Genomic DNA, 14,706 nt, shown 5'->3' on the forward strand with positions numbered 1-14,706 from the left:
CCTACGATCATATGTGCGTGTCTGTAAATGGACTGTACTGTACTTGTCTACCGACCACTGAAAGCACTTTAACACTCCATGTCATCATCACAGCTACGGGAGCTATTTGGGGTTAAGTGTCTTACCCAAGGACACGGACTAGTGGATCCAGGGATCGAACCCCCGATCCTCTGAAGGACGACCCTGCTCTACCACTGAGCCTGTGGTCTGTGTGTGTGCGTGTATGTGTGTGGGGGGGTTACTATGAGGAACTTTCTATTTGAATTGATTTTGGCAGTCAACGCTGCTGTCGGGAGCTGAGCTCTGCTCCTCCCACAGCAGGTCAAAGGCTGATCTGGGTGTGTCTGACTGATTTTGCTGGAATTTGATGCGGTGGCACTGATGGCAAGCATTCAAAATAACTATATAGATAGACTATCTTCTCTCATTTAGAGGCATCAGTTTTCAACTGGGAGTGGTTCTTAACAAGTTATAAGTTCCTCACAGGAACGTCAAACATTAGGTTATTGTGGAATAGATGCTGCTCAGATAACTCAGCAGACAGCTGTTGGTTGTCTAAACAAGAGGAAGCAAACGTTAGTATGTTGAGGAGCTGTTGAATTGACAGACCTCTCTCTGTAGTGTGATGGCTGTCCACTTCAGCTGCACTGATGTTATTCTCAACAGCAGCACTGTTCACAGCTGCATCATCAAGCACCTCCTGCAACAGGGGTCACCATGAGAACACATTATGAGACAGAACAACAGAGAATCCTCTGGCTGATGGGCTGTGCTCTGCTGTAGACACTGGACCGTGGTCAGGCAGTGCAGCGCAGCGCTCACCTGGTTCGGCAGATTATTCCTGTGCAGGTACTGACTCCAGGGGTCTGGAATCTGTTCATCCTCTTCAGCCGAGAAGGTACGAGAGTTCATCTTCAACAGGTAGCAGCCCTGGTGACCGTACCTCTGTTTCATATCCTCGTACACTGAATCTGCCCTGCAGAGGGAGCAACACCACGGTCTGGTCATTCATAGTTCTTTAACAGAGAAACACACCACGTAATGCCAAGTGGAATTCTGTTCAGTACCTCTGTTCACCCCCCTCGCTCATGTCATGCAGTAAGACGTAGTACTTGAGCGTGTTGGGGATGAACCACTTGGGGTTGGTGTAATCTCCGCTGTGCTGGATCCTGTGCTGCTCCTGAGAGAGCTTGAGGAACTGCTCCACAGGGACCGTCTCGGTGGAGGACACCACCAGCAGGCCTGACAGGACCAGAGCGTCAAGGACATACAACCATGTGGATCAATAACGGAGCAGGTGCACTCAAGCAGAAGGGTCTATGAGAGCCAAACACAACTGTATAGTAGTCTCGTACTTTGAATTCTTTATCAAATACAATCACGGAGTTCAAAATCAGTTTGGAATAGAATGATAACGGCTACAGTGGGACAGTCGGGATGATAATGACCATGTTTAGAAATCTGACCGACAACCCCCGTTGACAGCGCCGCACTGTGGCTGCTGGACGAGCTAATGTTAGCATCACAAGCTGCTTCACAGCACACAACCCCAAAGGTCCACATTCACAAAATACCCAATCAGCTTCTTCGATTTTCATTTTTCTTAAATGTATTCTATTAATCATATATATTTGATATTAACATATGTTTGATCTTGAACTGTAAGCCTGGTAGTGTGTTTATTGTTTCTCACATTAACCATTTAAAACATTTTCCTTATTTATTGTGTTTGGTGTGTTTGGTGTGAGCGCTCCTGAGTATTGTGAAGTGAGCGACTCAGTTGCAAAAAAGAAAATCAAGATTAAGCAACATTTCAATCAAAATCTGCGTATTATTATTTATTGTTAGACATATTTAAGATTTGAAACCACGTTTTTAGGAGCTTTAAGGTGATAAAAATGTTTAAAGGTTTACCAGCAAGATTCTAAATACTAATAAATCACTATTTTTTTCACGAAGTACTTTTCCCTCCCCCTCCCCTTCAGTGGGGATTTCAGACAGTACAAGTCCTGCTGGAGTGAATAAACAACACACACTCAGTGGTGTATTCAAACAGAACCTGTGACACGGCACCAGATCACACTGATGAACCAAGACACTGCTCAGCCTAACTGCAATCTCATGAAAATCCTGACCAGAGGCCAGTTGTGTCCACTGGCGGAAGGATACAGGCGAGGTAGTGGTTGAGGAACTCATGGTCGGAGGCGGCCATTGACTGCAGGAAGTTCTCCCTGTAGGCTTCAAACCAGGGCGTAGTCGCTAGAAACACAGAGACAAAATGAGATGGAGGATTTCATCCAACAAACAAATCACTCTATCTACCTCTCTACTCCATCTATTGCATCGTATATCACCATTAGAGAGGTATCACAATACTCTGCCATTAAAAGCGCTACCATACGTATTAGTATCAGTACTTTACGGAAGACAGTGTTTTATAAGAGATGTATTTGTGAGTTGCGTCGATGTGATGGGCAGTGTGTGTGCACAGATCTGCTTCCACTCGCTGCGCCAACTGTTTTGTTTCTCTCAAACACACACTGCAAATACGAGTGCTTTTACCAACGGATCACAGCTCGTCGATAAAGCAGACGCACAGAGTGAAACATGGCACGAAAGTACTGTACATGAGGGTTCCGAGTTGTTCCTACACTTATGAAGGCTCCGCCATCTCAACCAAGATGGAAAACTTTGTTACTCGCACATCTTCAACAGCATTAGCAGCGTAGTACAGCTTCACGCCTTCGTTCTTACCTTTCACAATAAAAGCCCTAGACATGTATATGCTTAACAGAGCATTTTGATAATAGGCAACTCAACTGAACAGCTTACAGTACTGCTCGTACCAGTTCTAAGCCGCAGCGTGACATGTGATGGTAAAGATGTGACCGTGTAGCTGATCTAAATGATGGCTTCTCCATTCCTGGTTGGATATTAACAATAATCCACTCCTCTTGTCTTATGGCTTCTTCTCTCATCCTCTATCTTGCATTGACACTCAAAATATTTGTTTTAATACAAAAAAAACAAAGTCGCATGTTCTGTCATCTATGATTACATTACTTTCCAAATGTTTCATTTTTTTCTGTGGTGTTTCAGTATCAACATGTTTAGGCAGGTATTGCATCAAAGTCATCATTTTAGTATCGGAACACTACTAACCAACTACCTAACTAGCCACAGTTGTAGTACCAGAAGCATAAATACCCATTGTGAAGAAGGACAATGTGTTTATTTCCATCAGTTACATTGGAGCAGCATGCTAACTCTCTTCAGTGACTGAAATGAGCCTTCTGATCCTCGACTACTAAAACGTGGAACATAGCGGTAATCTTTCTCCAACACACACAGACTGTTCCAGCTCAGCTGCCAATCAAGCCGAGGCGGTGTTGCACTTCGTCATGTCATCCAACGTCAAAGGGAGGAACCAACCACTGCAAAACAACCTTGGTTTTTATAGTTCCGTTCATGTCCCTTCTCTGAAGAGATGGAGATACAGAGGCTGGTGAAGGGAATTAAATGTGTATGACACTGTACTGCACCTGCTTGAGTTTGTACATGTGGAGATAGTGAGCTACAGGACCTCCCCCTTCACACTACAGCTCAACATGGGCATTGTGCAGATGGAGGCCATTATTCCTCTCCTGAGACGTATCAGCATCATTGTCTGCTAGGTTGTGAAGCAAAAGTTCGACAAACACAAATATGCTGACCTCTATAATGCTCATCTAATGGGATTCTGACATTTAACCAATTCATTTTGTTTTTGAATTCACAGCTGTGTAACTCTACTCTCTGATCTCCAAAAATGTCACGCGTGGCAAATTATTCCAATTACTTGTTCTTGCACCTTTGTTCTGAAAAAGTCAGGGATCAGGTGAACCCTAAACCACCATCGTGTCAGTAAAGGCAGAACCCCACTCGTCACAGCCTCTGATGATCAACGCTGGATGAGGACTGCATTAGCTCTTTGGATAACAGCAGCGTCATGAGGGGGCTAAAGGTAATAAAGGCTCTACAGTTAAGAACAGAGGAAGCGAGGATCAGGGGCCCGATGCATTAAACTCTGCTTCTGTGTTATAAATCAAAATCACTGTGGCACATGGAGCCTCATTGACACTTGCACCGTTTGGCTGTAGAAACAGCCTCACAGATCAGTTTACACATCTTGTCCCGCCACCATCAGAGAGAAGAACCGCAAACAAGAAGCTCAGTTCTACTTTGACAGAGTGACAACAGCACCAGAACAGCCGTCATAATGCCATTCATTTATCACGTGTAATATCTCAGTGACCATAATTATCATAAGAAAAATAATCAATTATTAAATCGGTAGACCTCATATTGAAATACTTAATGAAATTCAAATAGCATGCACCCGGGGTAATGGCTCAAATGTAAATCTAAAAAAGTAATACATTTCTTCACTCATAGGCAATTACCGTACTTGCAATTACGCTTAGGAATGCAACCTTGATTGACATTTTACAGAAAGATGGGTATTAAATATAAAAACAGGGATTATGGGAAACAAGCTACACAAACTACATTCTACCATAAGATGAATCCCCTCATATTTATTCTCCTCATTTCATCTGCCTCTAGAAAACTGTGCCCGACTGGTCCGAGGTCTGTTTGAGGTGACACATTCTTCCTTTATAAATACCACTTGTGTGAGGAAAGGTGTATGCATGGTTTTAGTCCACACACATTGATGCATCTGGCCCCATCTCATAAATAATCATCTCCACACATAGAAGAAAGCAGCCACCACAAAGAGCAGAGAGACAGTGCAGCTAGTGGAGGCTAGAAGGAGAGAAGCTGAGAGGACTACATATCAGCCAGGAGGCAGTGATACCTGTGTAGTGCTTGGAGGTGCTGACTTCAGACAGTGTTTCTTTCCAGGCACTGTACCAGGGGGCGCTAGCTTTAAGAGAGTGATCTGATAGGTGGAAGCAGACAGCCAGGGCTTGTGTTAGCAACATCTCTTTATTCAAAATGAAAAGTTACAGGTGACCAAGGAACAAAACAGGGAGAAGTATGATAGAGGCAAACGTCACATGGCCGTTCATTACATCAATTACATTGTTCCGCATGCTGATTGTGTCATTGTAATTTGAAGTAGAGAACAGACTGAAAAGTAACTGGTAAGTAACCCCACCCCTGGAACGCAGACTGGCCAATCACAGCATGGCATGGGCCAGCTCCTACCAGGGTGTGACAGCTCCCTCTGCACCGCTGACTCACCGACCCGTTCACAGTTCATGTTCAGGCTGGTTGAGTGGATTTGGAGCTCGTCATGGTTAAATCTTGTGTAGTAGTGATACTCGTTAACTTAAGAGGTTGGATGGAGATATGCGGTTCTAAAGCGTTAGTGGAGCTAACATTAGCAGAGTACATTAGCACACCGTTAACCAGTGTTAGCACTTCTATGCTACGCTAGCTACTGATGGTATACAGAATGTCTTTACATGCTGCCTTTACTTTAGCTTTGTAATGATTGTAACAGTGACTAAAGACCAGATTTAAAGGCTTTACTTAACAGTGTTGTTCCTTAGTGTCATTGGGTAACCCCAAGTCTCTTCATTGCATCCCTGTTTCCTTCACTTGCATCTTTTCCTTGTGCCTTAGCCCCTCCCCCCAGGGGTGCATGGAGAGATGCAAGGCCACCATTCGAGGAGAGAGGAAACCAAGAACTATGTTTAAAGAGAAAAGAGACTTCCTTTCTTCTGTATCGACACATGAAGAGACGTCTCTGATCACAGCTGGATCAGCTGTCAGTCGGCCTTAACAGCTGGAGAGACTTTTGACAGAGTTTGTGTCGTACACATGATCACTGTACTTTTACTAATAAGGACACTTCATCACTGCCAGAGCAGATGTTTTTATACGGTCCTGTTTTGAAGCGCAGAACCGAATTTCTACCGACGGAATGAGTTAGTCTTATTTATATATGATTGTGACACACTTATTAAATAACCTAGAATATGATTATGGTTTCTCTTGAACATTGGAATTCATTTATTAGGCTCCATGTTTCAGGTTAAACTTAAAATGATAAAACTCAAAACACTCAGGAATGATCTCCCTCACGTGACTGAATGAAATGATGTAAGAAACTCTCTGACTTTAATAGTTTACATAATAAAAGTTATTGAGGGAAACGCATGAAAACACAAATCTTTCTAATAAATGAAGAAAGTTGTTTGTGGTCGTTTTGTTGTTCAGTCTACAATGGACATTTATTTAAACCAGATGTTGAATCAGAAACTAATCAAACGTAAACTAGAGTTTAATCTGTGATCCGTCTTCACTCTGGTATGAAACTCCAGTCAGTCAGTCCGATCGGCTGCAGCGTCCAATCACATGACCGATGAACAATGAGGGGGCGCGTCGGCCGTTAAAAGACTTCCTGGAAGGCTGTGCTCGTGCGTCCTCGCTCATGGCTCCTCAGAGATCCCTCCTCCCTCCTCAGAGCAGAAATAAGAGCAATATGGCAGAACAACTTCCGGTTCAAGTGAGGATCGAGGAAATGACAAATAAGAGACTTGGGATGTACCCAGAGTCTTCTGTCTGGATCTCCAGGTGATGTGGTGGTTCACTTTAACACTGTGACCTGTAATCTTTATCTTTATAACCTGCTGAATCAGTTTCACATCCTAAATGTATCCTTCCAACACATAATGTAGACCCTTCCTCCGTTTGCCTTTCTCTGACAACGCTCTTTATGATTTAGTCAGGGAGCGCCGTTAGCTTAGCCAAGGGTCAATCGTCTGACAAATGAACAGTCTGAAGATTTCATTTCACTACAATTCTATTTCATTAATGTCATTCTCATAATGTCAGACAATTAGAAATATAGATTTTTTCTAGTCTGAATATCCGTATTGTCATACTTGAACATCAGCAGCCAGCATTCTTGCTGCTAAACAAACTTGATGCTTTCCAGGTAGGGTTGGGCGATATGAAGGCGTATACAGTACACAGCTAGAGATTTGGCAATACCTCTTCCAGCGTGGGAGCTGTTTTGGAGTAATGTTGAGAATCTCTCAAACCCAGCTGCCTCGCAAGTCAACCTGATTTGGGCAGATATGGAGGAGGCACCCCACCCAAACCGAGATGGTACTAACTGACATTTGTAACCCATAGTTTATTTAGTCTTTTGGTGTACACAAATTTGTGATTTATATATTGCAGTCTGATTTATTTACATCTGTTAACTTGTAACACTGTAACCTTAAAACTTCCAATTTGAAATGGTAGATGGACTGTAGTTGTACTTTTCTAGTCTTCTGACCACTCAAAGCTTTAACGCTACATGTCATCACCCATTCATACACTGATGGGCGGAGCTTCCATGCAAGGTGCCACCTGTCCATCAGGACTAACTAACATTCGCACACCGTCGGCACAGTACAGGAGCATTTTGGGCTCACGTGTCTGGCCCAAGGACACTCTCTGTGCCTGTCTTTACATGAGGGGCGGATGACTCAGAGCCTTTCACCAATGACTGACTGGCTCATTTTAGGGGGTACATTGTAGCTTTAACCTGACAGGTTAAGCTTTTACATACAAAACAATTTATAAACTGATCAAATATGATGTACTCTTATAGCTTGCACTGCCCAACAGTGTACCAAATTGTTAAAACTAGATCCACCTCAACCAGCTCCATCAGTAAAATGCTGATTCCACATTAACGCATCAGTAGTAACAACCAAAGAACCAAAAGATGACTAGATGATGGTGTAGAGCACTTATAGGGGGCTTTTTCTGAATTAAACATTTAAATGACAATTCAATGTGCAACTCTTCAACAGCTAAACATAATCCCTGTTTTGACATGATATCAGCCCAATTAGAACCAGAACCGACAGACGTTTGTGACTTACCCTGCGCTGGTGTCAGCTAGCCCCATTTAGGTTCCACTACTGGCTGAAATAATTCATTAAGGTTACCTCAAGTACTCTCTGAAGGATTGACAGCCCACACTGTCTCTTTTTGTGAGACACAAGAACGGGTCAAAGGTCGTTTTGTCTCTTTTCGGTATTTTCTGACCACAAGACAGCCAGTATGATTACACACCGCTTCAGACATCATTTTTTACATTCATATTTTTTACATTCATATTCCTGAAAGTCCATCTCTGGCATCTTCTTTCTGTTCGTGGTCACGTCGTGGAAGACTGCCATCAACGTGGTCTGTCGTGTCTCTAGGCTGAGTCACGGTAACAACATACGACTATATGACTAATTGAGTCTGAACTTTGTATTACATAATGCGTTTTGGTTAAAAAATGTATATCAGTTTATTTATCATTATCGGATTATTGAAATCGGCCTTGAGGTTAAAAACATCCTGTATGACTCCAGAGCCGGTCCTTACCACTGAAGTTGAGGTCGTAGTCTCCTGCCGTGATCACGTTGGTCGCAGCCCCCTCTTGTGGCTGGCAGGATAACACCACTTCGTTGAGCAGTCGGCGCTGGGCGGGGCTGAAGGCAGCGGATGCTGGGTTTGGGCTCTTCACCACATTGTTGACACAGATACGTAGGTTTTTCACAACCTGCACCTGGTTGTTGGGGTCCCGGATGTGACCTAGGGAAGAAGATGACAAGCATTTATTTTAAAAAACAATTGTTTTAGAAGCAAGCGGCAACTGCGGGTTCAAACGGTCAACAGTTGCGCAACCCCTCAGCACACCCCTCCCTTTCCAAGTGTGGAGACAACCTACGGTGGCCTTCAGGTGACAAGTGGTAAACACGCAAAAGGCCCAGTCGAGAGATTGTCAGCTATGCCTTCGGAATTTTTGAAAAGGACAAATACAGAACCTGGACATGATGCTGATCAACCTCATGTCAGACCTAACCCTGATGAAGAGCCCACTAACAGTGGGGATCAAAGGACAGCAAAAACAGTGAGCTCAAGGCAATACAGTGACACTTATCGGTGATTTGGCTTTTCTTTCATCAGGGATCCTGCTGCACCAACCCGGTTGTGCCTAGCATGTGGGGAAAAAACATCCAATCGTGCCACAGCGTTATCAGACCTACGGAGCGGCCGTCTGAAGTCACGTTTAGCGGCTTTCAGCAACTACTCTACTTCCTGTTTACACCGGCACCCACCCGCGTGCCCAGTAAACGTGAATAGTCACGTGATATTCTATTTCAGGCGTTTAAGTCTGGACGGAGATCATTTAAAAAACTATGCTGACACGCCGTGTGTACGGAGATCGTTTTAAAACGTATTCGTGTGGATGTCGACTCAGGGGAGCCGCAACAGAGGGGCTGAAGAGCCGCAGGTTGCCGACCCCTGCGCTACAGAGAAAACACCTCTACAGTGATGATAACTGCGTGTCTGTATTAGTTACTTTTATTAAGTACAGTGATCATGTGAACAGACACAAACTTCTCAAATGTCTCTCCAGCTCTTAAAGCCAACTGACAGCTGATCAGCTGATTCGCTTCAGGTGAAGATAGACTGGAAAAGACGTCTCTTAAAACATATTTCCTCGTTTCCTCTCTCCTCGCATGGTTTCCTTGCATCCCTGGGGGGGGGGGGGGGGACTAAGACGCAAGGAAAAGACAAGTGAAGGAAACGGGGATGCAATTAAGAGACTTGGGATGTACCCAATGTGCGCCGATCTCCGGGGATCGGAGCAGGAAAGGCTCATCTCGAACGAGCCTATTATAACAATGATCATTTGGGTCGTATTGTATTCCTATAAACCATAAACGGTGTAATTTTGAGCGCAGATCTGAAATAGTCTAGAGAATATTTAACAAGCCATTCTGCCAAACGGAACTAATTAATCAAACAAGTATTGTGAAGTGTTTAGATTGGTCTGCCAACGTGCCATATCAGGATGCGAGTGTTTGGGACTACTTGCTACAGTGGACCAGCTTGTTATGTTGACATTGTTTTGTGACACCACGGCGTGCATCTTGGTCTCACTTGGCTCTGTTGAGTTAACCTTGATGTGTGGACTGCAACTAGAGTCTAACAGCCTAATAACGCACTTAACTCCTTGAGTTATTTCTTGACGATCGAACAACAGAACAGTTAACGTTAGCTACCGGTATTAAAGCTTCTCCTTCAGAACCGCTTTGAGTGGCTCAGTGGTCAGGTATCAGTCGGCCTCTCAGGTGTCAGTCTGTACTTTATCTCCCCTCCAGTCAACGCACACAGCTGCTTAGACAAAATCCAGTCTGCTAGCCGTCGGTTAGCGCTGCGCTAATGTCAACTTCGCAGGCTAAAGCTGCTAGCTACACCACCGAAGCTCCGTCTGTGAGAGCTGTGACACCGATTGTCCGGAGTCACGGTGGCTCGTGAATAGTTGAGCTTACCTTCGGACGTTAGTCTGCAGAAAGGCCGCAGCAGCTCAGCGAAATTCAGGTTGTTCTTGCGAGTCACTCTCTCCGCATCTTCGCTACATAAAACGGCCACCATCGGGACAAACGAGTCCTGGACGAACTCCTGCACGGACTGTACGCATTGGGCCATGTCGGACCGGGGTCGACACCAGCTAACACACTGAACCGAGTCAACTGTCCTGTAGACGGAGAAAGCCGGACTATATCATTTCACTTCCTCTACTCCTTTTCTAATCGCAGACGGCGGCCATGTTGAATTCGCCAACCGACTTCCTGTGTAGTGCTGAGACGATCACGTGACGCCTGACACCTACTTCCCTTTTCTCTCCACGTGACCAGTGTGCGCTGATGTTTCACCTCTCATAAAATAAAATAAAATAAAATAAAATAAGATAAGATAAGATAAGATAAAATAAGATAATCCTTTGTTAGTGCCTCAGTGGGGAAATTACAGGATTACAGCAGCATTGCTCACAAGTAAATAAATAAAAAATAAAAGATATAAATCAAGTAATATAACTAAACTAACAGTAAACAGTAGAACAGTAATAAAATAAGACAGTAAAGAAGAATATAAAATATAAAATATACCAGCATATACAGAATATATACAGACGGAATAAAAAAATATAAGAGAATACTGGACATTGGATATTGCACCAGGTGAATGAATTAAAGTGATTAAAGTCATTAAAGTGATTAAACTCATAACTATTTCATATAGAATAACAACGATATTATACAGCAACACAAATCCATCTTCATGGAATATTGTTTTTACAATAATTGTGATCTTTACTGTGGAAGAGTTTCTGCCAGCCAGCATACAGGTTTATATCTGTAATCCCAGAGGATTATGCTAAAATCTTTGGTGCAATACCCTTTGGGCTCTGTATGCTGTTTCATTCTCAGCAGAAGGGTTGATGTCGAACAATTGCCCTTGATATCTCTAACACACACTTCCTTAGGACTTTGTCCTCAATTATTTTGGTAATAACATAAAAAGAGCTCTGATCCAAAGAGTATTACTACATTACACGTTCGCAGGAGGACTCTGGCTGGAACTGACCCGCACCAATGATCTGTGCAACCGCAGTATTAAACTCTTTGTAATCAAAGAAAGGAGGATGGACTTTGTCTTTAAGTCAACAGCAGCTTTGGTAAGTGAACAGATTTTGTGTTTTTACATCTGCAGTAGCATTAGTGTTAATTTGTCTATCGTGTCATTTTTATGAGATGGTTAATATTGTTCCAATGTTCTTCAATACAGCATGATGTTCATTTAAAAAATTTAAAATAAAAAAAAAAGCAGGGTGTGCTTTAGGGCGGGGCTACACGGTGATTGACAGGTTGCTACCGCTACCAGAGCCGTATATAGCGTCTCTAATTCACTCCTCTGCAGTCCAAACTGAGTCCACATACCAAAGGGTGACATCATGTCCACTTATATAAAGTCTGTGCTACCGACCCACAAACTGAATTAAGTACCAAGACTGGGCTTTTCTTCAGAAGGGGGGTTTAAAGAGACTGAGAAAGAGGATGACTACATATGTTCAGATAGACAGTATGAGAAAAAGATAGTGTGTTTGAACATTCAAGTATGTAAACATGTTGTAGGAGAAACCCAAAAGACAAGTATGAACTTGAGCATATGTCCCCTTTAATTCTTCGTGAAATACATTCAACAAGGTGCTCGAAAACATCATTTTCTTCCATTAGAAGATGAGTGCACTGTGGGGATAAAGGGAGGGAGATGGTCAGCAACAATACTCAGGAAGGCTGTGGCATTTAAACTATGCTCAGTTGGTACCAAGTGGCCAAAAGTGTGTTAAAAGAAACGCACCATTACATTACACCACCATCACCAGGCTGAGCCGTTGATACAAGGCAGGATGGATCCATGCTTTTATACATTTTATTTATTATTTGGGAGCACATGTGATTACTGATTTCAACAACTATGGGGATGGTCGTTTACGTAGTGTCACTGTAATTACCGTGTTCATGAATGCACACTACACACACAAGATGGTGTTGATGGATCACATTCTATGCATGGAATCGTTAGTACAAACAGGACATGAGGCACATGCTTCCTAGTCAACTGTTTTACTGAGCTTGATTCAGATCAACCAAGACACGGAAGAAAGGGTTCAACAGGATTGTTATGCAGCACACAAACATTGGATAAATGTATTAATAACCAACGGCTGTCACTGACAACGTCAATGACTGTCCATCCTCTGCTGGGCTTAAACACTCATATTCTGTTCCAGTCACATGATGACACGGTGTACTCCTTTAAAGTCGGGGCCTCTCTGCCTTAACAAGGATGGCTTAACAAACCACAAGAATGGAGATTCATGTCGTCTTACACTTTAATAAAACATCAGTGGTACTGTAGAAACACTATCTACAATACAGTCAATACTATCTGCCAAGTATTATGACTCAAAGGTAATAAAGTGACGGCCATCTGCCAGTCAGATGGTTTTACCATCCAGGACCAGATCATCACAGACACTGCTTAATGCATCCAGGTATAAAGGCAGCAGTGTGGTGTGCCACAGGAGAACCGGTTACACAGAAAGGGCCCTGGGGGTCATTTGATGTTGCGAAATATGCGGCGAGCGTGATTGGTCTTTATGGCGGCGAGAGCTGCCTCCAGTGTGGTGATGAGGTGCAGGAGGGTGCTGGGGTCAGTCTGGAGAACGCTTCTGCTGAGGTCATCGCGGCTGTCACACCCTCCCGTCAGGAGCAGGCGCATCGTCAGCATGGGAATGACCTGCTGACGGATCGGACGACTCGCCAACTGGCAGGAAGACATATGATGAAGAGGCTCAAATCTGAACCAAAAACATGTTGGCATTGTACGTCCAAGCCAAAAATACGTTTCATATCAGCTTTGTGTCATATGTTAACAATGATTGGTTACATTTAGGCACAAAAATACTTGGTTACGGTTAGAAAACGTATCAACGTAATGTAACCAAGTGGAACTGACGGTGTAACTAGTGGGTCCATCGGACCAGGAATGAGGTGCACGGTCCTGATTAGGTAAAAAGAGGCACCTGCTGGCAACTCGCGTCCTGTGTCTTTCTCTCCGCTGTCGCGAGCGGGGGGGGGGGGGGGGGGGGGGGGGTCGAGTCCACCTGCTTTCTCTCCCACACCAAGCGGAGCCGTATGGTGAGGCCGCATACGTTGCGTCAGTAGCGCAGTGTCTGAGAGGCGTCGGTTACGGAGGGGACAGCGTGTGTTTGGGGGATGGCTGTTTCAGGTATATATCTTTATGTATTTCATGTGCTGGGGAAATTCTGTATAATTAAGGGATATGTGATGGTGTATTTGTGTTATTTTAGAGTTTCCTGAGCAGTGCACCCAAGGGTAGCTGGGGGGGAATCCAAGTGGGGGTGGCTGGGTTGCTGAACAGGTGTGTGGAAGGATAATCTTTTGGGTTGGGTTTCTGGTTATTGGCAGTTATTGGTGAGTACTTATGTTTTTGTTTTCATTTCTTTTCTAGTTAGTGGGACACTGCCTTGGTCTTTTTGGTTTTGTTTATTTGGCTTTAAATTGTGTGATATCTATCTGATCGCCTGGTCTGTGAACTCCTCCTGCCTGCTAAACCAGCTGTCACTGGTTACTCCACATAGGTTGTACCAATAAAGCATTTCTATTTTTATAACACTGCTTCCTGTGTGTATGTGCCTTTACGGTGTTGTGAACCGGATCTCTGTGGTAACTAGGTGCTACAGTAATGTAACAACAACATAACGGACCGACTGTAAATAATGAACAACCACCCGTAGCAGACTATGTCATGTTTCGTAACGTTTTCATACCCTGACTTCCTCCTTCTGTCATAAACGCATAAACGCAGACTCACAAGTCCTGATGGTGGAAAGTTAATCGGTTAACAAACACCAATTAATTAACACAATTACACACAAAAAGATTGCAAATATATAACAAGCAAACATATGAATCCAAAGCAGATGATTCATAATTTCCTAATGATCTAGCATATACACAGAAACACACACCTGTACATCCAGTCTCCATTCCAGGTTGTGGTAGGCAGGCAGGTTGGAGGGCAGCTGACTCAGGATGCTACGAATCTGACTGTGGTGTTTCAGGTAGAGCTGCAACACAAACCCTCACACACTCAGCTGGAGAGCAGGGAACTGTCATACAAAGTGTGCACTGCAAATCATCTCAGATCAACACAATGGAGTCAAAGTCACCTGTAAGAGGATCTGGTTAAGCTCGTCACCAAACCCCAAAACCAACACCGAGTCCAGGAAATCCACTTCAGAGATCTACACACACACACGCGCAC

At 43.8% G+C, this 14,706-nt stretch overlaps 2 protein-coding genes across 3 annotated transcripts in view; both read right to left on the reverse strand.

The window, feature by feature from the left end:
• Nucleotides 1–10,620, reverse strand: part of trappc8 (trafficking protein particle complex subunit 8) — a 29,689-nt gene extending 19,069 nt beyond the window's left edge. The window contains exons 1-7 of one of the 2 annotated variants that reach the window (XM_079267910.1): nucleotides 10,344–10,620; nucleotides 8,386–8,595; nucleotides 4,859–4,942; nucleotides 2,170–2,259; nucleotides 1,068–1,242; nucleotides 823–976; nucleotides 610–700 (exon numbers count right to left, since the gene is read on the reverse strand). In XM_079267910.1, the coding sequence (XP_079124036.1) occupies nucleotides 610–700; nucleotides 823–976; nucleotides 1,068–1,242; nucleotides 2,170–2,259; nucleotides 4,859–4,942; nucleotides 8,386–8,595; nucleotides 10,344–10,500 (961 nt within the window). In that variant the 5' untranslated portion in view covers nucleotides 10,501–10,620. The remainder of the gene's footprint in view (nucleotides 1–609; nucleotides 701–822; nucleotides 977–1,067; nucleotides 1,243–2,169; nucleotides 2,260–4,858; nucleotides 4,943–8,385; nucleotides 8,596–10,343) is intronic. The other variant, XM_079267911.1, reaches the window with a different exon arrangement.
• Nucleotides 10,621–12,021: 1,401 nt separating this feature from the next.
• commd2 (COMM domain containing 2) overlaps nucleotides 12,022–14,706 on the reverse strand; it is an 8,434-nt gene continuing 5,749 nt past the window's right edge. Inside the window, exons 4-6 of the mRNA XM_079267706.1 lie at nucleotides 14,612–14,686; nucleotides 14,411–14,509; nucleotides 12,022–13,182 (exon numbers count right to left, since the gene is read on the reverse strand). Coding sequence (XP_079123832.1) covers nucleotides 12,973–13,182; nucleotides 14,411–14,509; nucleotides 14,612–14,686 — 384 coding nt within the window. The 3' untranslated portion in view covers nucleotides 12,022–12,972. The remainder of the gene's footprint in view (nucleotides 13,183–14,410; nucleotides 14,510–14,611; nucleotides 14,687–14,706) is intronic.

The sequence above is a fragment of the Melanostigma gelatinosum genome, assembly GCF_949748355.1.
Source record: "Melanostigma gelatinosum genome assembly, chromosome: 4".
NCBI classification, from domain to species: domain Eukaryota; kingdom Metazoa; phylum Chordata; class Actinopteri; order Perciformes; family Zoarcidae; genus Melanostigma; species Melanostigma gelatinosum.